This window comes from Rattus norvegicus, chromosome 5 (genome assembly GCF_036323735.1).
Source record: "Rattus norvegicus strain BN/NHsdMcwi chromosome 5, GRCr8, whole genome shotgun sequence".
Classification (NCBI taxonomy): Eukaryota; Metazoa; Chordata; class Mammalia; order Rodentia; family Muridae; genus Rattus; species Rattus norvegicus.
The window spans coordinates 150,736,333-150,760,700 of NC_086023.1; the positions used below are offsets into that span (position 1 = coordinate 150,736,333).

The window sequence follows — 24,368 nt, forward strand, 5'->3', positions numbered from 1 at the left end:
ACTGAGCTAAATCCCCAATCCCCCCCCCCCCCCGCTCTTTCAAGCTAATGCCTTACCACCCAGACTTCATACCCAGTTGAGTAGGCAGCAGCTCTGTAAACAGACTTTATTGACTCTGGCGATGGGTGTGCTTCAGGTGGGGATCCACAGAGGGGTTTGACAAGGCTATGCCCTAGGGACCAGGTTGGTTCTGAGGGGCAGAAGGCCATCCACCCACTCACAGGGCTGCTCCAGGAGTGTCTGCCATAGCTGCTTCTCCTCAGGTGTGGAGTCCATCCAGGGCACCTGAAGCCCATAACTACTGCCTGGATGTGGGTGAGCCAAAGGGGAGGATACTGTTACCTTGGAGACCTCAGGTCCCAAGAACAGCTTTCTGGTCCCCGATTATGCATGGAGCTTAGGGAAGGGTAATGACATATCCAGGGTCACCCACTGAGCCCGTGTCTCCAAGCTTGGGTCCCCTCAAGGGCCTGCTCTGCTCACCAGTACCAAGGCTGAGACGCGTGCCCCCCAACTGTCGACTGGCCAGGGCCCCATGATCCCACAAGGAGAGCTCAGCACAGGCCTGGCGTAGGTCAGCAGGCCCAAAGCCATCATAAACCATGGTGTGGTTGAACACAGGGCTGAGACTTCGTCGAACCACTCTTGTGCGTTGGCGGCTGGCCCGACTGTCATCGGGCAGCACTGAGCTGTGACAGGGCAATAGACGAGGGCTAGGTTTGGCAATCCACACCCTAACACTCCCCACCTAAGCCAGGCAACATGTCATGTCCACGTTCCCTGGCCCCTGCCTGAGATCAGGTCTCTAGCCTTCTGTGTTCCGGTACCTTTACACCAATCTTTTCTTAAGGCTTCTTACTTGAAACTGATAACTCTTCCCAGGATTCCAGAGGGAAGTCTCTGAAATTCAATTCTGCTATTTTCTGGCCCAATAACTTTCACTATTCCCTGCCCACCCCTTTAGTTTCCAAAGCCTCAACCACTCCGCAGAATAAAATACTATTACTCTGATAAACAGTAACAGAATGGAAACCAGAACGAGTCTGAAATCAGAGTGGTCTACCTCCGTTTCACTCCTGGGAGGTGAGGTAACACCAGAAACACCCAGAAACGCTTTTAGAGGTTCTGCAAAGCTTACTTTGAAAACTGGGGGGCTGGGGTGTAGCTCAGTGGTAGAACTTTCTTTTCTTTTTGCTTAGGGTGCTTGAAGCATTGCAGTCAGTCTCCAGGACGTTAAAAGACGACTACAAGCACTAACCATTGAACCACAAGCTCAGAGCCAGGCTCCATCGCTTGTCCTTCCAAGAGTTCCATGGAGGGACCCTTGCGGTCTTTGCATCATAGTGCATAGTAGGTGCACAGCCTCCACAGAATGCAGCCTGTGCTGGCTAATGTTATATCAATTCGACACAAACTGGAGCAGTGGTCCTCAACCTCCCTAACGCTGCGGTCCCTTAATATAGCTCCTCAGAGCGTGGTGACACCCGATGGTGAAATAATTTTATTGCTACTTCATAACTGTGATTTTGCTACTGTTCTGAATTGTACTAATAATCTGATACTTGCAACCTATGGGTTGAGAACCACTTGACCTAGAGTCATCTGAGAGGAGGGAGTCCCAACAAAGAAAATGGCTCCATAAGATCACATGGGCAGGGGTTGGGGATTTAGCTCAGCGGTAGAGCACTTGCCTAGCAAGCGCAAGGCCCTGGGTTCGGTCCCCAGCTCCGAAAAAAAAAGAAAAAAAAAAAAGATCACATGGGCAAGCCCTTAGAGCGTTTCCTTAACCTCTGATTGATGTGGGAGGGTCCAGTCCACTGTGGGTGGGGCCACCCCGGGCTGGAAATCTTGGAGTCTATAAGAAAGGCTAAGCAAGCCTTGAAGAGCAACCCATGAGGAGTAAGCCAGTAAGCAGCACTTCTCTATGGCTCTACATCAGTTCCTGCCTTCAGGTTCCTGCCCTATTTGAGTTCCTGTCCTGACTTCCTTCAGTTATAGACTACAGTGTGGAAATGTGAGTCAAACAAGCCCTTTCCCCCCACAACCTGCTTTTTGGTCATAGTGTTTCACCGAAGTAACAGAAACACTAACTGTATATAACCTCTTAGTTTCCCTGACTCCCAATTTTGTTGTTATTACACAAGGTCTCACCGTGTAGCGTTGACTGACCTGGAACTAGCTATGTAGACCAGGCTGGCCTGGAACTCAGAGAGACACACCTGCCTCTGCCTCCCCAGTGCTGGGATTAAAAATGCATGCCACCATGCCTCCCCTGAACTTGTATTTTATCTTGAGACAGGGTCTTGTGTATCCCATGACCTTGAACTGATGCTCCTGCCTCCGATCCTAGTTTAAGTAGGTTGTCAGGGATCAACCCAGAGCCTCTTGCAACAGTCCCAACCCCCAACTCCAACCCTCTGCCAGGCTGATCACTTCCGCCCCACTTAGGCTGACTGATCTTGGTTGGAGAGACAGGTTGGTCAGAGGACCAGAGCAGAAGGGACCAAGTGACTCATCTTAGGCCGCCTCTCACCATTGAATGTAGGTATCCAAGGATCCTGGCCGCAGTGGTACGAGGCCCTGAGCTTCCTTTATCCAGAAATGTAGCTCCCCACTTGGAGGCTGCCCTCCTCCTATGGGGATACTCCAGTTCAGACCACCCCTTCCCGGAACAGGTTTCCCACCTCCCAGGACCAGTCCAGCTTGACCTCTCGCTTGGCAGTCACTTACCCTCTGAGCCGGCAGGGATATACTTGAGGGACAGAGACAGCAGTCCACGGCTGGGGAGCTCGTCTGGAGATGTGGGAATCTGAAAAGGCCAGGAGTGGGTGTGTCAGGATTAAGTATGAGAAAGGTGTTGGGGACAGGGCCTCTACTGAGGAGCCCAATGGCTCTTCCCCAGGAAAAGGTGCCCTGGCTGGGGAACCTGGGCTAATGGTAAGAGTACGAGGCCAAGTGAGGCTCTGCAAAGCGAAGGGGTCTGGGTCTGGCGTGTAAAGAAGGAATATCTGTGACTGCACACCAGCCCTTACCCGAGGCTGCAGGGGGAGCCAGGTAGCCTCAGAGTCCCAGTTCCACGTGTCTAGGGGCACTTCCACCTCTCCCAGAAAGATGTTGCGACCCAGACTTTCACGGTGCCACACGGACAGGCTCAGCACGCGTCCTGGGAGATCGGCCTGCTGGACAGAGTGCTGGGGACAGGAGGTGAGTTTCAGTGGCCTGCCCTGGAGGCCCTGGAGTCGCTGTGGCTCACCTGTTGACTGGAGATGGTCTCCCCATGCTCTTTTCCCGGACGGAATCCCGATTCACCGTTAACTGGGGTCTCACTATCATCCTCTACCACAAATTGCTGGGCTTTGGATTGCGCGTCTTGTCATCCCTCCCACAGAACAAGGACTGGACCCATTAGGAAAATTAAATAACCCGACAGCCGCTGCCACTCACCCCACCGAAAAGGGTACCCCGTTCATTTGCAGGGATGGCAAAACCCTTGACGCCTCCCTCACCCGCAGAGTCTCGTTGAAGATCGGGTTCAGATTCCGTTTCTTCACCGATGTCTTGCGCTTGTTCTGCTTATCCGGGAGGAGGTAGCTTTTCACGTAGCTGGGCAAAGGACGTGAAGGCTGGAGGTAAGGAAGAGCCCTTCCAGAGCTGTATCCAGCTCTGGGGTCTTCCCCAGTCACTATCCAGAACATGCGGCATCCATGCGGATCCCATGCGGCATCCAACTTAAGACGCCTCCCAGTAATATTGTTGCGCCCGTTCTGAGGAGGAGGAAACTAAGGCCAAGGCAAGTTAAGTGGTAGACTGGGTGATGGAGCCCCCCAGCCCAGCCCCCGGCCTCCTGCAGCCCACCTCTGAGGTTGGCACTCACGGATCGGAGCGGCGACGCCGGGCAGCGGCCAGGCCCTGGCACTGGATCACTTGTACGCGCAGCTCGCCGGTGCCAGGCTCGTACCGCAGGGAGAAGAGCACAGAGCCGCGCACCTGCACCGGGCCCGCCTCCGCCTCCCCCGACAAGCTCTTCAGGCTGCCACTGAGCTGTGCGCGGGATGAGAGGAGGTCAGGGTCCCCACAAGGAAGCTTCCCACTATGAGATTTGCCTGGGTACCCCTCCCAGTCCTTCCCTAGTCCTTCACCGTAGAAGAATTGAGGCTCGACACAGAGGAACTGCTGCTGAGCATGCGGTCGAGAGAGGGGCCGAGCCCGGGGGTCTCTTCTCCATTCTCCAGGACCTTGGAGGTCGTCTTGATCTGGAGAGGGGAGAAGCGACAGGGGCACCCGCTACTTCTCTGGACCGTGCAGGAGTTGGAGGTGGGGGTGATTCACTGACGGGTCCCATTCCCAGAGCAGATACACTCTCAGTCTGGAATCCGCTCCCGGTCTTGAGAACAGCCACTGGCTACTCCCTCCTACCTGGGCTGGAGTTGGCCACGACTCCTGCTCCGCCTCCTGCTCAGGATCCAGTTCTGGGTCCGCTTCTGCCACCTGCACACCCCCTTGGCCAGGGGCTGGAGTGGGGTACAAGCTGCTGAGAGAGCCCCTCTCCCATGTGTCCCTAAGCAAACCTGGAGGGACTTGTTCCCAACTCTAATCACCTGTCAGCTTCAGGCCCCAGTGGTGACCTAGATTGTCCCTGAAGGCCAACCAGGGGGACCCAGGAAGACGAGGAAGGTGAGCATGATGGTTGGGGTCGTTAAAAATGGCCTCTGATACCCTCAACCGCCTAAGCTCCCCAGCACACCCTCCCGCTCACCTTCCTGGTCCTGGGGCTCCTCCTCCTGACTGGAAACCTTTGTGAGTACATATGGTGAGGAGAAATCAGGCTCCTGAAGAAAGCAGAGGTGAGAGGTCACAGTGGGGGTTAACAAGAAAAGGATCAAGGGTTATGCTGAGGTCAGAGGTCAAAGACTCCAGCCTGCTTACCTCCGAGTCCGAGTAGGGCTGCCCTCAGGGCTGGGCTAGCTACCAGCTGCAGGACCAGTCAAGCCTGTATCCCAAGGCCTGTCTCTCCTGCTGTGCCTGCCTGACTCCCAGGTTCAGGTGGTGGGGGCCATAACATGAGTCCCTGGCCTCAGCCTCACCCGCTTCAGTCCAACCACAATTTTTTTTTGGTAGTAAACTGACTTTGTACCCCGTGTGTAGCTGAGGATCAACTCCTGGTCCTCCTGTTTCTACCTCCTGAGTGTCAGGATCAAAGGTGTTCACCCATGCTGGGTCTATGCAGTGTTGGGGATCAAACCCAGAGCATCACACGTGTTAAGCAAGCACTCCATCAACTGAGCTACATCTTTTCTGTTTGGTTCTCAAGACAGGGTTTCCCTGTGTAGTCCCTGCTTTCTGAAACTCTAGAGTTGTTAAAAATTCGAGGCTGGCCTCAAGCTCACAGAGATCCTCCTGTCTCTGCCTCCCAAATGCGCCCACCACCAGGGTCCTGCATGCTTCCTTATTCTTTGGGGTTCTTGTTCGTTTGCTTTTAGATTTATTTCTCTCTTTTTTATTTTTTGGTTCTTTTTTTCGGAGCTGGGGACCGAACCCAGGGCCTTGCGCTTCCTAGGCAAGCGCTCTACCACTGAGCTAAATCCCCAACCCCTAGATTTATTTCTCTTATGTAAGTACAAACATAGTAAAATAGGGCATTGGATCCCATTACAGTGGTTGTGAGCCACCATGTGGTTGCTGGGAATTGAACTCAGGGCCTCTGGAAGAGCACTCAGTGCTCTTAATCCATGAGCTATTTCTCCAGTCCCTATATCCTCATTTTTTAAAAATATTTATTTTATGTATATGCATATACTATAGCTGTCCTCAGACACACCAGAAGAGGGCATCAGATCCCATTACAGATGATTGTGAGCCACCATGTGGTTGCTGGGACTTGAACTCAGAACCTCTGGAAGAGCAGTCAGTGTCCTTAACCACTGAGCCATCTCTCCAGCCCCTACATCCTCATTCTTAAGAGCTGGAATTACAAATTTTCTTTTTTTTTTTTTTTTGGAGCTGGGGACCGAACCCAGGGCCTTGCGCTTGCTAGGCAAGCGCTCTACCACTGAGCTAAATCCCCAACCCTGGAATTACAAATTTTCTTAGAAGCTAGGTGTAAGCCACAGGTTGGTCAAGAAGAAGCCCAGAGACAGAAGAGACTTGTCCAGGTCTCCTGGTCCCAGTTGTGGGGTCCATTCACCCCCATTTGGAACCATGGTGTGCTTGCTAGTAACTCAGCCAGTCCCTGGGTACTCACTTGGGTCTCAGTGTGTGTCTCTGGAGCAGCCACCTTGATGGAGACCCTGGAAGGAGGAAGCCAGAGTTTTCAAGGCTGGGTGACTGCCAGTCCCCCTCTCCTCTAGGAGCTTCCTCCTCACCTGGGCTCTGCCTCTTCTATGGTGTCTTCCCCAGCAGCCTCTCCATCACCATCGCTTCCCAGAGCCTGGTCCCCTGGGCTCAGGTGAGAGATTCTGTGAGCCTGCATTCTCAGGAAGCCCCAGACTGGCCATGACCCACAGGATAGATGCCCTTCCACCTCTTAGATCCCACAGACAGGCAGGGCCACTCAGACATTCAGTATGGAGGCAGCCAGGACTCGAACCCAGGGCCCAGTCCTGCCCATTTACAGTCTGTACCCTTGGCGTGCCAGGGCGTTCCCTCCCTGCCTCAGGTCTCCTCTCACCCTTAGAGCTCTTCTTCCTTCGGATAGAAGCCCGGACGAGGTCAGAACCAAAATGGGCATGGTGATGCCGCTGGGAGCGTGCTTCTTGGAACCAGTCCCCTGTCAGGATCTTTAGCTGCCAGGGGTCTGCCAGTGAGGCCCTAAGCTTGCTAGATGACAATAGAGGACACAGCTGTCACGACTCACCCAACCAACATCCCTGACACCTGCTCTGGACCAGAGACCAGGGAATCAACAGCAGATTACATTTGACCTTGTCCTGGAGTCACTGAAGCTACTAAGGAGACAGGATCCAGAATGGACAAGCACAGTGATGGGGTAAGAGTTCTGTAGGGATGAATCCAGGAAGACTCCCCAGAGGCACTTTTTATTTAAAGGATAAATTGGAATTCTCCAGGTTGAGAGGTGTAGTAATCGCTATTCATCAAGTGGTTATCGTGGGTCATGCCTGATCCTTTATTTTGCACATTACATGGAGCACCTATATGTTCCTATGTATGTGGTCACATGCATGTGAAGGTCAGAGGCTGAGAGTGTCCATCTTTCTCTAGTTCTCTCCATTCTGTATACTGAGGCAAGGTCTCTCTCTCACTTGAACCCCGAGCTCAGGGACTTGGTGAGTCTAGCTAGCCAGTGTGCCCCAGCAATCCCCTATCACCATCGTCAAAGTGCTGGGATTACGGGTGGGTCACCCTACCACCCTGGCATTGATGTGGGTGCTGGAGATCTGAACTCTATTTCTCTTTTTTTTCTTTCTTTTTTTTTTTTTTTTCGGAGCTGGGGACCGAACCCAGGGCCTTGCACTTGCTAGGCAAGCGCTCTACCACTGAGCCAAATCCCCAACCCCCTGAACTCTATTTCTCAAGTCCATGCAGTGAGCGTTTTACCCACTGAACCATCTCTCTGCCCCCTTAGCTTATGTTTTAGCGGAGAAAGGGGAGCTTCAAGGTCAAAGTACCTGCCCAAGGTTACACACTGTCCCTAGACACTGCTTGTCACTATTGAGGTCCTCTGCCGCTGGCGAGAAGAAGTAAAGCCAAAAGTATTCAGGGATTAGGGAACACACTCGTGGGTATAGCAGGTTTACGTGTATCTGGGTGGGGCTTATAGGGAAATGGGGAGCCAGGGATCAATCAGGGAGATCTATGGACACAGTTAAAGGCTTTGGACACTGGGTTCTAAGAGCTGAGGGAGGGTCCAGAAGGGTACTTAAGGACAGGCAGGCAGTATCTGTCCACCAAAGTGTCCTGTCCCAAGGTGATAGCCAGAGTGGAAAAACCCAGAGACAGGAAGGCTAAGGACTTGTTACAGGTTTGAGAGAAGTGATGAGCTCTGAGCTAGCCAAGGTCAATGGAGACCAAAGGGTAGCACAAAACCAACCAGACCCAATGGTCAGCATCCGAGGACCCGGGATCCCTTCCTTCTGGCTGATGGCTGTCCTGTCTCACCTGACCCGCCCTTCCTCCAGCTGGCGTAGGTGGGCATCTCGTTTGAGGACATCAGAGATGGCCTCCTGTTCCTCCTCTGTCAAGAAGCTGAGGTCCAGCAATCCCTCAGCTTCAGGTCCTGGTCCATGTGCCATGGGGAGGGAGGGCAGGGCCCGAAGCCTCTCCTGAGATGGGTGGCCTCTCTGGGGCATCAGCTGGGGTTGCGCCCCAGTTGGGCATATGTAGCCTCCTGCAGATAGACCAAGAACTGATCAGTGTCTCTCAAATGCACAGCACACACTGGAACCAGCTGCCGGTTGTCTCTCACGCGTATACTCAAGTAATAGGGATTCGAAGGAAGGCCAGGTCAAGGTGAGGTGGGTGTAAGTGATGCACTCTGAGATATCTATATCTGTATCTGTATCTGTATCTGTATCTGTATCTGTATCTGTATCTGTATCTGTATATCTATCTATCTATCTATCTATCTATCTATCTATCTATCTATCTATCTATCTATCTATGTGCACATGCTCCTAAGGATGAATTATAGAGTATCGCAAGACAGTAAACACTGCATGGTCATATGGGTACACTGATACCTGGACAAAGACAGTTACATGCACACACATTTCCCATGAAGAAACTATGCATGCACACACATACATACACACACACATGCACACACATATGCACACACATATGCACATGCACACACACACATGCACATGCACACACATATGCACATGCACACACACACACATGCACACACACACACACACATGCACACACACACACACCATGAAGGGACTATGCACACATGGCCAGAGACCTGTACCCAAGAGCTGTGCACAGTAATTCTTAAACCTGCACACAGTATGCCCACTCACCTACAAGAATAAGTCCATACATATTCACAGATCTCTCTGGCTTTCCTCACACACTACCTGTCTAACCTGCTGCGAACTACTGCGAACTGAGGACGGCCCATTCCCCTCAGAGCTGATATTTTACACCCAACATAACCTGAGTCTTAATGAAATGCAAAAATATACTTGCATAAACATGTGAATGCTTGCAGTCTTCTCCTCCTGTTTATCCCCTACCCAGGCTGCCTCTGCCCTTGCTTCCCTCCACCCAGCACTGGCCCATTTGGCCTTCCTGTTTGAGGCAACCTCCTCCCCAACCCTCACCCCAACTTCCTCCCCCCAACTCCCACAGCACCCAATTCCACTGAGGCCACCTGCCTGAGATTCCCCACCATCAGCCCTGTGGTTATAAAAGAGCTTCTGAGCCCCTCGGGTCTAACCCCAGGGTTCCCCAACCTCCAAACTTGGCTAGAAGCCTCAGTTGGCAAAACAGCTCATGCCCGGGAACCATAGGCACTCCGGAAGGAAAACATGGCCAGCTGAGAGGGGCATGTGGACGTGGCAAGGGACCAGCATTCAGTAGTGGCCCTGGCCTGGGTCCACTGGTCTCTCTCAGCTGGGGTTGAAATGAGAGGAGGGCAGCTCAGGGGCAGGTCCTGGCTTGTGTCTGTCTCCTGCCTCTGTCTCCTCCCAGCTGAGTCAGTATCCAGGCATAGCAAGCAGGAAAGCTTCCTCTCCAACCCTGCTGTCCCTCCGGGGGTTTCTGCATCTCTCTATCTACATAGCCCTGGGCCGGATACCTGTCTACTAACAGTGACTTTCTCTGAACTACTGTACTTAAGGTGCTGGTATCAAGCCAGCTTGGACTTTTCTGTGGTGGGGTGTTTGAGCATCGCTGTGTCCCGTTGTCCTGGGGTAATAGTAGACATGTCTTCTGCAAGCATCTGTCCCTGAGTGCTGTGTTGCTTTACGATACTACAGTGTCTTACAGGAGCGTTGCTGGTGTGGGCAGTGACTTTCTGGGAGACAGCGTCCTGTGGGTGTGTTGTGCATTTCTTCCTGTGTGGTCGGCCAGCCTAGGCTCGGTTGCGGTGTGTACTTTAGTACCCCGGGGACCACCAGATGTGTTTGTGAGTGAAGGTGGAGGACATTTGGTAAGAACTGTGCCTGACTTAGCTTTACAGGTTTGTCTGGTCTGGGCCATGGGCCTACAAGGCCAGGATCTCTCAAGTTCTATTTCTTTCAGAGGCAGATCAAGCACCACGTGTTCCCTGCTGTGGACTAACACTGTGAGACACAGACCTTTTAGTGATAGAAAGTGTCATCTACCTGGCTAGGCCAAAGTCATAATCTTGCTTGCACCTTCCATCCCCCAACCCCAACCCCCACCCCAAACTCCTGAGGTACCAGAATGTGCCCAGGACACCAGGTGGCAGTGCCTGTCCCTTAGACCACTGGACGTGTTACCTGTAAGGGTCCAGTAGGGAGGACAACTTCAAAGGCAACTCCAGCTCTCCAGGAAGGCAGTTCAGAGACTACAAAAGCAGTGGGGAGAAAGCTGACTCGCCCAGCAGCTGCTGCCCCAGCCCTGAGGAGGTGGTGGAGGAGGAGGAGACACCTCAGCAGAGCCTGGTGCAAAACCGGGCCTGGACTGCAGCTCCCCAGAGTGCACTAGGTGTGCCCACAGCAGCTGTCAGACAACCCAAGGCCAGTTTTGTGGGCCCCCGTGGTTGGGCCCAAGCTGTACTGTATGTACCAGACTTACCCAGTAATTAAAGCAAACCTCACCCTCAGGGCTAGCTCAGGGCCTTGATGGGTCCATCTGTGGAATGGGTAGCAGACCCACTCTGCCACAGGGAGTTGATAGAAAATTGCTTTGAAAGCAAAGTTAGAAACTTTTCTAAGAACTGTGGTAACGGAAAGATTGTAGAGTTGCCACAAGGCAACCTTGGACGGGGCCCAGATCCAGCACTGTGTGATCTTGAGCAGCTTTCACAACCTCTGATCTGAGCAGTAATTTCCTTTCACGCAAACTGGGGAGTAGAAGCCCGAGAGAGGCATAGGTGCCTAGGACAGCTGGCATGTGGTAGCGGGTGACCTCTCTCCGATAGACCACTGCTCACAGCCACTCTGGCCCCTCTGACCATCCATGTTCACCGACAGACAGCTCTTTGTCTCACTTGTCACCTGCCCTGGATTCCACTGACAGCTGAGGATCCTACACCCTCACTGTTCAGTACCGCGTCTTCCTCAGGAGAACCTGATTTGGGTCTTAGAGTGCACGGATTTTGGGACCATAATCTTCTGTAGCCATCTATGGCTGGTCTTAGGCACTGAATGCGTCCTCCAAGGCATCAGCCTCTGGAACTGGAGTTACAGATGATCGCGAGCCACCATGTGGGCGTTTGGGACCCCAAGTCCTCTGCAAAAGTAACAGGTGCTTTTAGGTGCTGAGTCATCTGTTCAGCACCCTCCTCCTGGCCCCCGATAGGGTTTCTCTGGGTAGCCTTGGCTCTCCTGGAACTTGCTTAGTAGATCAGGCTGGCCTCCAACCCAAGAGTCCACCTTTGCCTCCCAAGTGCTGGGATTAAAGGTGTGCGCCGCCAGCCCCCTAGCCTTCAGCCCGTTTTTGAAATAACTTTTGGCACTTTATCTGTGTGCGTACTGTGATGTGCATATGGAGGTCAGAGGACCTTGCAGGAATCAATTCTCTTCCACTTTTAGTTCTAGGGGCTGAACTCAGCTTATCAGTCTTGGTGGTTAAGTGCCTCACCCTCTGCGCCATGCATGTTGTTGGCCCTCGAGCTCGTTTGCTTAAAAATGTTTATTTTGTATATGGGTGTTTTGCCTACTGGGCATTAGATGTGTGCCTGGTGCCTAGGGAGGCCAGAAGAGGCCACTGGATCCCTTGAACCGGAGTTCTAGATGGGATGAGGTGCCCTGTGGGAGCTGGGAATCGGACCTGCGACCTCTGGAAGAGCATCCAACCTTTTGCTCGACTGCTGAGTCATTTACTCAGCCCCAAGCCTTTGTTGACTCCCCATGGCCTGGAAGAACAGTCTGGGCTCACACCCTCTGAGCTGTCCCCCCAACTCCCACTTGTTTTAGTCTGTCTCATTTTCAGCTTCCTTTTCCTCATCTAAATTGGTTAATAAATCATTTTAGGCTGGGTAGTGGCGGCACTGACCTCTAATCCCAGCACTCGGGAGACAGAGGCAGGCAAATCTCTGAATTCAAGGCTAACCTAGTCTATATAGCAAGGTCTAGGACAGCCAGGGCTACAGAGAAATCCTGTCTCCCCCCCCCCCCCCAAAAAAAAAGGAAAAGGGAAAAGAAAAACCATTCCTAGGTTTTCAGCACCATTGAGTGAACTCTCTAGATTCTTAGAAAACACATGTGTAAGGATGGAGGTGGTTCAGTGGAAACACACATTTCCACTCGTGCTTTCCACTCGTGTCCCCTGTGGAAGTGGTCATCCTGGTGGCCGCTTGCACTATCAAGTCTCTCCCTTGGGGAGAGTGGCAAACAGCATCCTCCTCCCTTCTCAGGGATGCATCTGCAGCCCTTCTCCCACCTCTGGGCACCCCTGGAAGGTGTCCAATGCTGCTAGTCTTCCGGCCCTGGTGTCCTTTCTAGGGTGGGACTCTGCTGGCTTTTGGGCCGCCCTTGCTTCCCCCAGGCCGAGCTACGAGCTACGGGTGCTCCTTTCCTCAGCACCACATGGGACTGATGGTGACCACCTTACAAGGCTGCTGGGAGGTCATGTAACTGCACTCTATAACAAGGGCTGGAGCGGTGAAAGCATTTCAGTGCTGGGGATGGAGCCCAAGGCCATGCTAGACAACAGGCTGTCAGAGCCAAGTGCTGTCCTGGGAACAGCTTTTAAGCTGGACCTTGGTGGGGAGCAAAGGATCAGAGACCAGGACAGACTGTTATGTGGTGAGGCACACAGGAACACTGGGAGCCATCAAGGAGCGAACTGACCAGTGACATGGCTGTGGGGTAAACAACCCAGAGTTCAATATGGCCGCCCAAAGGGCAGGGCCATTCCTTTTGGTTTACCCCAACTGTGTACTCTAGCTGAGGAAGGAGGTCACTTCAGAGCAAGTTAGGTCTATGGTCCTAACCCCAGTGCCAAGTTTTTCCCAGCAGGGAAGAAAAGGGTCCTTCCAGAAGGGAGCTAGGAACACAGACCAGGAACGGCAGGAGCACCCACAGCCTGTGCGGTGGCAGAACTTACAAGACTCAGGCATGGGGTTAGCAGCCAGATTTCTCTGCTCCAAGTCCCCAGGGATTTATGAGCTTAAAGAATCAGGACACAGGGGGTTGGGGATCTAGCTGAGTGGTAGAGCTCTTGCCTAGCAAGCGCAAGGCCCTGGGTTCTGTCCTCAGCTCCAGGGGGGGAAAAAAAAAGAATCAGGACACAGAAGAAGAAAATGACAGACACCACTTAGACTTAAAACTTTATTTCCTGCCAGGGAGCCCCTTATAAAGGAGCCTGTGGACCAGGGGGAGGCAGGCTGCACAGGGCCCATTGTAGCAATCGGAAGCAGACCTAGCCAATCAGTGGCACCAGCTGCTCTGATGAGTTACCTTTTGGACCTAAAGGCTTCTATCCCCGGCATGAGGACTCCTGGGCTGGAAACAAGTGGGGTTCATGTTACCAGGTTTACGGGGGACCCACTCGGCGTAAGTGCCATTCAGCCCTTGCTAGCCAGGGCCTATTGGCGGTGATGAGGCACACACCACGCTCGTGCAGCTCTGGCAGACACAGGAGGAGCCCAGCCAGCCCTCCCAGTCCATCTGAGGCCAGCGGAGAAGGTTCCAAGTCGCTTGGTGTGCAGCACTTCTCCTAACACACACCCAACTACCAGCCAGAAAACAGCTTCAAATCCAGCTCCGAACACTGTTTTGCCCCTCGGGTTCTTGTCCTCACTGTGCCCTGGGCATGGCAAGAGTGGCCCAGTGATGGTGGCAGGAGATGCTCTAGAGGGAGGGAGGCCTTTCCGGGATGGCACTGGGATGCCACACAGGTGAGGTCTCCGGCTCATGGAGAGGACAAGGAGGCTCTAAATGGCCCCATCAGGTGCCCAACATTAGCACTTTGTCCCAGGTCCTGACCCTACCTCCAACCCAGGAGGCAACTCTGCCTGAGGGTGGGGATGAAAGAATTGAGACCAAAAGGGGTGAGTGGAAGGGGCCTCCTCGGGGGCTTAGACATCTGAAAGCCATCACCGCAGATTGAAGACGAGACTGATGGTCAGGATAATGCCCAGGAGAAGGACGAAGGGCAGCCAGGTCTTCACGAAGGCTCCAACACTGACGGGAGAAGAGCACAGGGTCAGGGTCAGGTGAGCAGGGCCCAGAAACCCTCCTTCCACAACCCTGACAGGATTTAGGCTCCTAGGGTCTCCTGGAACTTACCCAAGGGATGGGGATGGGCCTGATGAATACTATGGAGGTCCTTAAAGAAGCCAGTGGGCTGGGTCTCACTGCATCTACAAGCACTCCTGACCAGGAAGTTCTAGGTGAGGGTGGGATCCACTGAGACGGTAATGAAGGTCAAGTCACTAGACATGGCTACTCATGGGGTAGGAGCTGATCAGGGCCTGAACTCAACCCTGGCCCTGCCTCAGGCCTGTGTTATGTTATTTTCTGGGGGTCTCTAAAGCCGTAGGGGCTCCTGATAAGTATAATTAAGAACAACGTTGGGAAAGGGCTGGCTGGAGAGATGGCTCAGCATCTGGGGAGTACTGACTATTCTTCCAGGGGACTGGGTTCAAATCCCAGCATCCACCTGGGAAGCCCACAACTGTGATTCCAAGATCTGACACTCGCATAGCCATGTATGCAGGCCAACACCAACGCACATAAAACAAAGGCAAATGTAAAAGAGAACAAAGTGGGAGCGCAGGAAGCAGTTCAGGAGTTTTTTGTTTTGGAGACAGGATTTCTCTTTTCAGGCTGCCCTGGAACTCACTCTGTAGACCAGGCTAGACTCCAGCTAAGAAATCTACCTGCCTCTACCACCCAAGCGCTGAGATCAAAAGTGTGCACTGCGGCATCCAGCATGTGAGACGGTTCTGTCTGGGGTCCGCTGTGGGATACAGGGAACTCACCCAGCCTGAGTCCTTAGTGTGGGCTGGGAACAATGTCTTAATCCTCACTGGTCCCGAGGCTGTGCCTTCAAAAGTCTCCCCGGACTGTGAGCCCAACTGTCCAGAAGCCTGCCTCTGACAGAGCAGGCAGGGGAGGCGTCCATGGAGGTGACACTATCCAAGAGGATCTGTGCTCCTCTGGGCATCTGTAGGAGACTCACAGCTTCTCAGGAAGCCAGAACCACTACAGTCCTTTCCCAGGGCCAGCTGCAGCCCAGGAGCAGCTGACCAGAACCCGGCAGTGACCAAGTGACACGTCAGCTGGAACCCGTGTGGGGTAGGACTTTGATACGGCCACCCTGCTCTCCACCAGGGACTCAGTTCCTCTGGAACCTCAGTTTCTGTTCCAACCGTCCCCACTGACTGAAGGACTCGAGGGACAGCCTTTCCAGGATCCAGGGAGAGCATCCGAGTGAGCCTGCAGGTTGAAGTCAGCTTACCTGACATACTTCCCATAAATCAGGCAGAAGAAGCAAAGCGTCACCATGTTCCAGTTGGTGCTGTTGTTGTAACGCATCAGGTTCAGGGCCAAAGCCACGTGTGAGTGGCAGTTGTCACAGCAGAGATTGTGCTGCAGACACAAGAGCAGCCGGGTCAGGGTAGGGATTGGGGTGGGGGCTCACGGACCCTCTGAGCCCAGCTCCCACCTACCATGCGGTGCTTGTACTCTTCGGAGGCATCGTGCACAGCTGTGTCCCACGCGTTGGGCCCACTAGCGTATACCTGTCCAGGGTCCAATTTCCAGAACCTGAAGGGAAAGGGGAGATGTACTGGGCACTGGTCAGCCCCTTTGCGGCTTTCAACTTTATGAATGTTCTCTGTGCGGGGTGTCCAAGGCTGTGGGTGATGGGGAACCAGGTCCAGGACCAGGGTTGTGTGGCTACTTCCTCCCAATTGAAACACCCTCTTTGGAGGGAAGAGGAGAGCTTCTGAGACTCAGGAAGTGAAAATTCACAGGGCTCAGGAAACTCCTGAAACAAGTCTCAAGGCCCGATCCCAGGGGTCTGTAAGTTGTAACAACTATAAATTCAGGGAGGGTCACAAAGCTTGATTTGGGTACAATCAGTGTCCAATCTGGGGTCACAGTCTGTTCACATCTCCCCAGGAAGTGGTAAGTAGCAGACAACAACCAGGCAAGAAGAGCAGAGTGTTGTGGTCTGGATGTCTGTTTCTCTGTTCTGTTGAAACCTTAACCCCCGAGGAACTCCCACTGTGGGTGAGAAGGCCTAAGAGACCCCTCGTTCCTTTCTTCTTGTGTTGGCACGAGGCATGCCATGTACCAGCACCTCATCTTGGCCCTCCCAGTCTGTAAAGATGTGACACTTTTGTTGATGAGCCACTCACTCAATGGCATTTGTCATGGCAACTTGAATGGATGAGAACGGGAAACACCTGAGTCTAGCGGACGGAAGGGTGTTAGGGCAGCACCGAGGCTGGGAACGGCTTTAATAGGTGGAAGCAAAAACTGTACAGTGTGTCCCAGTAACGAGTGGCTGAGCAATCCTGGAGGGCTCAGGAGAAAACAAGATGACAGGGATGAGACTGGCAGCAGATGCAGACCTGAATGTCACCCTGATGTGACATTGGGGCCTGACTTGCTTTCCTACCCTCCAGACAGAAAGACGCAACGGAGCACCAAGCAGCCCCTTCCTATTCCTTAAATGGTCCACTTCCCACGGCCAGCCTGGTCTCCACAGACAGTTCCAGAACAACCAGGGCTATACTCAGAGACAGGTCTCAGTATATGTAGAGAAATGATATTTCTTGGGGGTGTTCCCCAGGGGAGGAAGTACTCCAGGCTACACAGGAAGACAGACTTGGCTATAAGACCAGCTTTGCTGCTTTCTGTGTGACATTGCCCAAGACCCATACCTTTCTAGAGAAGACCCAATGGGCTACAACATGAGACCTAGACAGAAACTGACTCTAGGTGCCTGGGTGCGGGGCACTCAGGGTGCTGGCTCCTGCTGTGCCTCACAGGGCCTGGCCTGTTGCTCTGAGCAGGAGGAGCCTAGCCCTGGCTAGGTACAAAGGCACTCACTTACTTGGCAGGCTTTCCAAAGGCCATGTTGTCTTCCTGTTGAGAGACAAGAGCAGAAGTCAGTGGAGAAACTACATGCAGTCTGCTAACAACCCAGGTCAGTGGCTGAAGGGCAGTGGCTTAGAAGGGGATGGAGGGCTGCAGACAGCAGGCATTGGTAGGTCACAGCGGCTGCTCTGTGGAAAGGAGGCAGTATAAACGCACGGGGCTGCTCTGGCCCTCTCCTTATGTCCTCAGGGCGGTGTCTGGGCTTTCGTCATGGGCAGGTTTCCTTCATGTGTGACACCAACCTTCTGACCTCTCAGCACCATAGTGGTAGCTCACAAGGCTAGAGCAGAACACCTTCAATGCAGGTAAGAGGCTGCTGGACCTCAGAATTCTCTGATGAGGGACTGTGGGGAGTCCTAGACTCCTTATGGAACACTCCCTGTCCCCCAGAAATGTAATCTCTACACATACTGAGACACGGTCTCTCAGTATAGTCCTGGTTGTTCTGGAACTGTCTATGGAGACCAGGTTGGTCTTGAACTCATTGTCTCTGCCTCCTGAGTGCTGGAACTAAAGGTGTGAGCTACACCACCCAGCTTAGTTTTGTTTTGTTTTTGTGATACAGAGTCTAACTCTGTACCCAACATTGACCTGGAACTCACTATGCAGCAAAGGCTAGCCATGAACTGTTGGCACTCCTCCTGCCTCAGATTTCCAATCCTGGGATTAGAGGCACGGACCATTATGCTTAGCTAGTCAACATATTAAGTGCACAGCAATAGGCCTGTCCTGTTAGGGTGATCCTAACGACTACTAATATAAAGAGGCCATGTCGTCACACCTCTTCAGCCTCAGCCACCTGAGAACAGGCAGAGGCATGCACTCATCTAGAAAGAAAGAGCCCCTCGACTAGCATTGGTCCATCGCCAGGAAGCAGATTTGAGAACACAGCTGGTGCACTCTAAAATCCCCACCATGGGAACCATATCAGCCTCCCCTTCCCCCAACAATGGCTCCCACCTTCTGAAGGTCCAGAGATGTGGTTCCGGGATGGTCTGACTCCACTCTTGCCTCTAACCCCTACCCATGTCTTGGTACCCAGGGACGGGGACAGAGGGCTGAACCAGTAACTTAAGATTCCTCTGGCCATACTGCCCTCCTGGCCTGTCCTGGAGGCAAGAGAAGGAAATGGGTCAAACGCTGGAGAGGGGCAGAAGGCTAGGACCCAGGCTGAGAGCTATGGACGACATCATGGGCCCAGGCCAGCCTTCTCTGTGGGCCTGGAGTCCTCTAGGACAGGGCAAACTGGGGACTCACCGAAACAAAATAGGGGCCAGCGAAGTCCCGAATGACTCCTGTGGATGTGCAGATGCCCATGTGACCAATGATGGGGAAAAACCACCTGCAGGGCACAGCAACAGAACAGAGCTGAGGTCTGCCATCCAGTTTGTCGATGCTATAGAAATGCATGTGAAACAGCGGTCCCTGGTGAATCACAGTGGGAGGTCCCCAGGGCTACCACTGAACTGACGGGAACTGCAGCATTGGGCGTAGAGCGGCCAGATCTGAGTAGATAAAACATCTCTCTCATAAAGCAGCTCTAGTCTGAGGATATACAAAACAGACATAGTCCCCTCAGTGCCTGCTTAGCGTATACAAGGTCCTGGGCTTGAACCCCAGCACTGTAAAAAGCAAAAATCCTCATTGAACTGTGTTCTTAAAAGGTGTACCTTTATGGGGCTGGAGAGAAGGCACGGTGGTTAAGAGCACTGGCTGTTCTTCTAGGGGACCTGGATCAATTCCTAAACCCCAACATGGCAGCTCACAACTACCTGGCCCCTGTGGGCACCAGGCAGGTGTATTGCACAAGGCATACGCAAGCGAAACACCCATACACATAAAATGAAAAAAATACCATATACCTTTTTGTTATATGTAAATAATCTCAAAGTGAATTTTAAAAACAGACAACAAACCCCAACTGAGCTGGACAGGGCTGGTATATGCCAGTTATCCCAGCACTTGCCTTGCCTACATGGTGAGACTCTGTGTCAAAAACAACCCCAAACCCAAAAATGGGACTGGAAAGATGGCTTAGCCGGGAAAAGCACTTGCTGTTCTTGCGGAAGACCTGGGCTCAGTTCCCCGCACCCACATGGTAGCTCAAAGCTCCATCGCTCCAATTCCACAGAATATGACACGCTATTCTGATCTTGGTAGGCACCAGGCATGCATGCAGTGCACATATATACATGCAGACAAGACACAGACACATGCTAAAATAACACTCTCTAAAAGCAACCCTCACTACAGACACACACACACACACACACACACACACACACACACACACACACACACACAGAGGTGGGGGCACAGACCAATGTCTGACGGGAAGACAAAACTAGCACAGCCGTGCACCAGTTGTACGTAATAGAAGCACACTTCTGCTACGTAAGACAGACTCAGGAGTGCCTTCCTGGCAGAGAAGAAGGCCTTACCCGAGAGTATAAACACAGCACTGCTTTGTGTTTCAGACAAGACAAACCTATGGCTACTGGACTGGTGCTGGCAAATGCTCAGCAGAGAGGGTGCCTGCCACCACGCCTCATGACCCTGTCTATCCTGGGACTCACATGGTATTAGGGGAAAACAACTAATAATGCTGTCCACTGACCTCCACATGTGGACTGTGACACTCTCACTCGTGTTACTTTAAATTATGTGTTTGTGCATGTGTCTGCATGTGGGTACGTATGGGTGCTCACAAGTATTGGACCCCACTGGGGCTGGGCTTACAGGGGCTGTCGGCCACCTGACACAGGTGCGGGGTCCCCTGTAACAGTACAGGTCTTAGCTGCTGAACTGTTTCTCCAGCCCCTAAGTTGAAAAGGAAAGAAAACCATAAAAGCTTCCCTGAATTGTATGCCTAAGATTTGTGCACTTTATCATATGTAAGTAACCCTTCAAGAAGGAAGTTTAAGAACAGGGCGGGACGTGTAGGGCTGGTAAGATGGCTCAGGAGGTAAGGTTTGGTACACAGCCCAAAGAGTGAGCAGGGAGGAGTGGTGTTGAGAAGGCAGGAGGAGGCCAGTGTAGAGACTACTGCTCCAGTGCCAGCCCCAGATTACAGCCTTGATAGACAATCATAGGTGACTCTCTGCTGAGCTGTTCTGCCAGCCCCAGTTTAATAGCCATAGGTTTGTCTTGTCTGTAAAAGGAAGAGATTTTCTTTTTTTCAAGAGTAATCTTTACTTATGTAAACGCTTGTGTATCTGTGTGTGCAGTGTGAGGCATGAGTGCAGGTGCCTGCAGAAGCCAAAAGAGTTCCAAGTTGTGCGCCACAGGATGTTGTGCGCCACAGGATGTTGTGCTGGGAACCGAATCTAGGTCCTCTGCAAGAGCAGTATGGGCTTCTAACCACTGAACCAGCTCTCCAGCTTGTCCCTAGCCTGTAAGAGCTGGATCCCCACCAGCCCCCTCCCCCATCGCAATCCTACCTCCACACAGAAGCAGCACAGATGGCACAGACCCATCACCCTGCTTTATTTTTGTCATCATATCCAGGCACTAAAACTCATCTTCACTAAGTCCTTCCACGCCATGAGAACAAAGACTGCGTCTCCTTAACTGTTGAACTTCTTTTTTTTTTTTTTTTTTTTTTGGTTCTTTTTTTCGGAGCTGGGGACCGAACCCAGGGCCTTGCGCTTCCTAGGTAAGCGCTCTACCACTGAGCTAAATCCTCAGCCCCAACTGTTGAACTTCTAAGATGGTGCCTGCCTTGGCGCACAGCTCCAAACTCCCTGTGTATCCGTCAGCAGAACGATGGACAAACCATCCGTATTTAGGAGTAGAGTGGTGTAGCTGGGTAGGAGGAAGACCTCCCAATATTCTTTAGCACGGTAACTGTAACCGACTACTAATTGTAGATTTCAAAAGAACCGAGAAGATTCTGACTCTTCCCAACCCAGAGAAATGACAGCTGAGGTAATGGATAATGGGGTTCACTCTGATCTGACATTGTCTGTGTCTGATGTGTGTGCATGTGCCCTGGTGTGTGTGTGGAGGAGTGAAGACAGACAACCTTGGGATTGCTTTGCCTTCTGCCTTGTGACAGGATCTCATTGCTGTGTACTCCAGGTTAGCTGTCTATGAACTTCTGGGGAATCTCCAGCATCTGCCATGTCACCCCAGGAGCACTGGGGTTACAGGAACCCCTATGCCTGTCTTCCATGAATTCTGGGGACTTGAATCCAGGTTCTCATGTTTGTGAGGCAAGCCCTTTGCACACCCACTTAATTGGAATATTGGAAAGTCACACCGTGCCCCACATGCACATTAGATTACTCTATATGACAATTGGCGGGTGTGTGTGTGTGTGTGAAGTCAGCAGAGGCAGGTGACTCTCTGTGAGTTCAAGGACATCCAGGACTACATACTGAGTTCAGGGGCAGCCAGGACTACATAGAGAGAGAGAGAGAGAGACAGAGACGCTGTCTCAAAACCAAAACCAACCAACCAAACAAACAAAAAACCAGTACAGTCAGGTTCTGCTTGTTTCAGATGTAGCTATGAGCAGGCCAGAGAGGTTCCCATCTTTCAGCAGAGTAACAAGTATGGGGCTGAGGGGCTGCTGCTCAGTCTATGTAGGATGCTGCTCACATGTGGGGTGCTCAATGATGCTGAGGTACTCAGTGAACAGTTACTACCTGATTGACAACGGGTAAACAGCTCAGGGTCTACAGTGAACATAGGACACCAAGAACTGTGGGAAACAGCTCCTCTGGCTTCTCAGAACCCAGCCCCAGCTCTTCTGATCCAGATTCCTTTCAACTGTCAGGGGACCTGGCTTTGAGCAGTACTCTGTCTACATCATGACTGCTGATGGCCAATAGAACTGGGAATGAAGGTTGGAGAGAAACATTAAGTCTATGCCTAGCACAGTCCTAGGGAAGCAACTTTCAATGCAGCTTGTCAGCTCTCCAAAGACAAGCTCTGGAGTTCCGGTAACTGCTGTCTCTTCTGACCTAGGACAAAAGCCATCCTCAGTAGAGTTTAGTGAATGCATTAGTGACTCGTCCTGGAGTTTCATGCCTCAGTATCTGCTTTCGGATATTGATACAGGTTGATGTAAGGACTGGATGACGGTGTGCATGAAATGTTTGGCTGTTTTTATTTCCAGCAGTAGCTATTACTAAGAGGTGAGTAGGTCTTGGACTCAGTTTCCTCCTCCAACCTCCTGCACAGACATGAGAGTTCCCACATCTGCCCGTACATCTGCATGCACCTCCAGCAACATCACGTAACTATGTCATTACAAAAGTTAATTTGCCCCCTGTCCGTTCTGCTGAAGGGCAAGTCCTCTGTCGGGAACAGACTTATTCATGTTGGCCTTATGAACACAGATCTGAAGAGAACCAAGACGCCGGCTACTTCTAGTCTAGACAACGGGGAACTGTGTGTCTCCACCTCAAGCTGTTACTATTTCTGGGCAGAGGACCGTGACACAAATATTTCTGAAAATGAGGGGCTGAAAATGGTTCAGTATATAAGGGCACTTGTTGCCAAGCCTGATGACCTGAGCTTGACTCACACCACAGCAGGAGACAACTGACCCCTGTGCGTTGTCCTCTGACTGCCAGTGTCCTCTGACACCCACAGTGCTCATATACACACAAGATAATTTTAAAAAAATGAAAAGTCGGGGCTGGGGATTTAGCTCAGTGGTAGAGCGCTTACCTAGGAAGCGCAAGGCCCCGGGTTCGGTCCCCAGCTCCGAAAAAAAGAACCAAAAAAAAAAAAAAAAAAGAAAAGTCCATCGCAGCTAGCATGGCTGGTTTTCACAGAAACAAGGTGGTCACCTGAGAACCCTCCCACTTTCACAGTGACAGCCCATTCTCTCCACATCTGGAGTCCTTCCCATCAGTTACTTATTTACTCTCTACCCCTCCCATCAATGCTTGAGAAAAAGCCGCAGCCTGCCTCGCCACAACACACTGGACATTTAGACTTTGCCTCCTGCAAACTACAGCCCACAAGGAGTCAGTCAGCAAACGTGTTAGAGGAACATTTGATGAATTAACAAGCACACATTGTAAGGTTTTTTTTTTTTGTTGTTGTTGCTGTTGTTATTTTGTTTTGTTTTTTGGATCCAGTGTCTAACTCTGGAAACCTAGATTGGACCTTCCTCTGAAGACTAGGATGGCCTCAAAATGGTCAGGGACCTTCCTACCTTAGTCTCTTGGGGTGTTCTCAGAACAGTGCTGTGAGCCACAGTGCCTGGACTCAAGACTTTGATTTTTTTCTTTTATCATCTGTCTAGTTTTATATGAATGTTTTGCCTACATGTATGCATGTGTACTGAATGCTTGCCCCATGCCCATAAGTTCTTCTGGAACTGGAGTTACAGATGGCTATGTACCACCACAAGGGCTCCCTCTGGGAACTGAACATTGGTTTGTAAGAGCAACAAGTGCTCTTGACCACACGTCATTCATTGATTTAGGTCCCAGTCCGACCCCATTCTGGCTCTGCCTGCTGAGAGCTGGAAATACAGGTGTGTGTCATCACTATGTACAGCCACCCACCCCCCACTTTCTCAGACAGTCTCTCATTGACTTGACAAGACTAGGTAGCCAGCAAGCCTCAGAGATGTTCTCGCCTCCACTTCCTCAGCTCTGGGATTTCAGGCAATGCACTGCTGCATGAAGCTTTTTACGTGGGTGACAGGAACTCAAACTCAGGTTATTTACACAGAAAGCCATCTACCCAGACCCAAGTAGCTTTACACAATTCAAAAATTAGGGTCACTGGATGAAGCAGTATACACCCAGAACACAGAGGTCTGAGGCAGGGGGAACAGGAGTTCAAAGTCAGGGTGGGCTACACAATAAATACCAGGCCAGGCTGGGCTATACATATCAAGATCTTGTCTCAAAACCAGTAAAATAAATACAAAATCAAAAGATTAAAGTGATTTTAGGATCGGAAACATTTGAGGCTAAAAATGATTCCTTCTCCATACAACTTGGCTCTTTTTGGTTAGTTGGTTGTATTTCTGTTTGTTTCAGATTGGGTCTCACTATGCATGCTTGGCTGGCCTGGAATTCCTACCATATAGTTCAGGCTGCCCTCCAACTCACAGACATCTGCTTGCCCCTGCCTCCAGGGTTAAAGGTGTGGATCACCATGCCTGGTGGCTGGTTTTGATAGAGAAAA

At 51.8% G+C, this 24,368-nt stretch overlaps 2 protein-coding genes across 5 annotated transcripts in view; both read right to left on the bottom strand.

Annotated features, from left to right (window-relative positions):
• Positions 1 to 92: 92 nt before the first annotated feature.
• On the bottom strand, positions 93 to 10,508 carry Sytl1 (synaptotagmin-like 1). Of its 3 annotated transcripts, none has more exons than NM_001399037.1 (15): positions 10,431 to 10,508; positions 8,116 to 8,344; positions 6,668 to 6,816; positions 6,363 to 6,435; positions 6,242 to 6,287; positions 4,757 to 4,829; positions 4,417 to 4,511; positions 4,140 to 4,253; positions 3,875 to 4,041; positions 3,507 to 3,603; positions 3,033 to 3,191; positions 2,731 to 2,809; positions 2,534 to 2,633; positions 484 to 689; positions 93 to 305 (listed from the first exon to the last, which is right to left on the bottom strand). In NM_001399037.1, the coding sequence occupies exons 2-15, from the start codon at positions 8,304 to 8,306 to the stop codon at positions 166 to 168; spliced, it is 1,689 nt and encodes a 562-aa protein (NP_001385966.1). In that variant the 5' UTR covers positions 8,307 to 8,344; positions 10,431 to 10,508; the 3' UTR covers positions 93 to 165. The 3 variants fall into 3 exon arrangements, with proteins under 3 accessions (NP_001385966.1, XP_038965341.1, NP_001020822.1); XM_039109413.2 differs by lacking the exon at positions 10,431 to 10,508 and adding an exon at positions 9,154 to 9,472; NM_001025651.1 differs by having other exon boundaries at positions 93 to 689; positions 10,431 to 10,490.
• Positions 10,509 to 13,413: 2,905 nt separating this feature from the next.
• The window catches only part of Tmem222 (transmembrane protein 222), a 13,286-nt gene continuing 2,331 nt past the window's right edge, over positions 13,414 to 24,368 (bottom strand). Inside the window, exons 2-6 of one of the 2 annotated variants that reach the window (NM_001113780.1) lie at positions 18,468 to 18,552; positions 17,167 to 17,198; positions 15,773 to 15,869; positions 15,562 to 15,692; positions 13,414 to 14,282 (exon numbers count right to left, since the gene is read on the bottom strand). In NM_001113780.1, the coding sequence (NP_001107252.1) occupies positions 14,195 to 14,282; positions 15,562 to 15,692; positions 15,773 to 15,869; positions 17,167 to 17,198; positions 18,468 to 18,552 (433 nt within the window). In that variant the 3' untranslated portion in view covers positions 13,414 to 14,194. Of the gene's footprint in view, positions 14,283 to 15,561; positions 15,693 to 15,772; positions 15,870 to 17,166; positions 17,199 to 18,170; positions 18,320 to 18,467; positions 18,553 to 24,368 lie in introns of those variants that run through there. The other variant, XM_039109776.2, reaches the window with a different exon arrangement.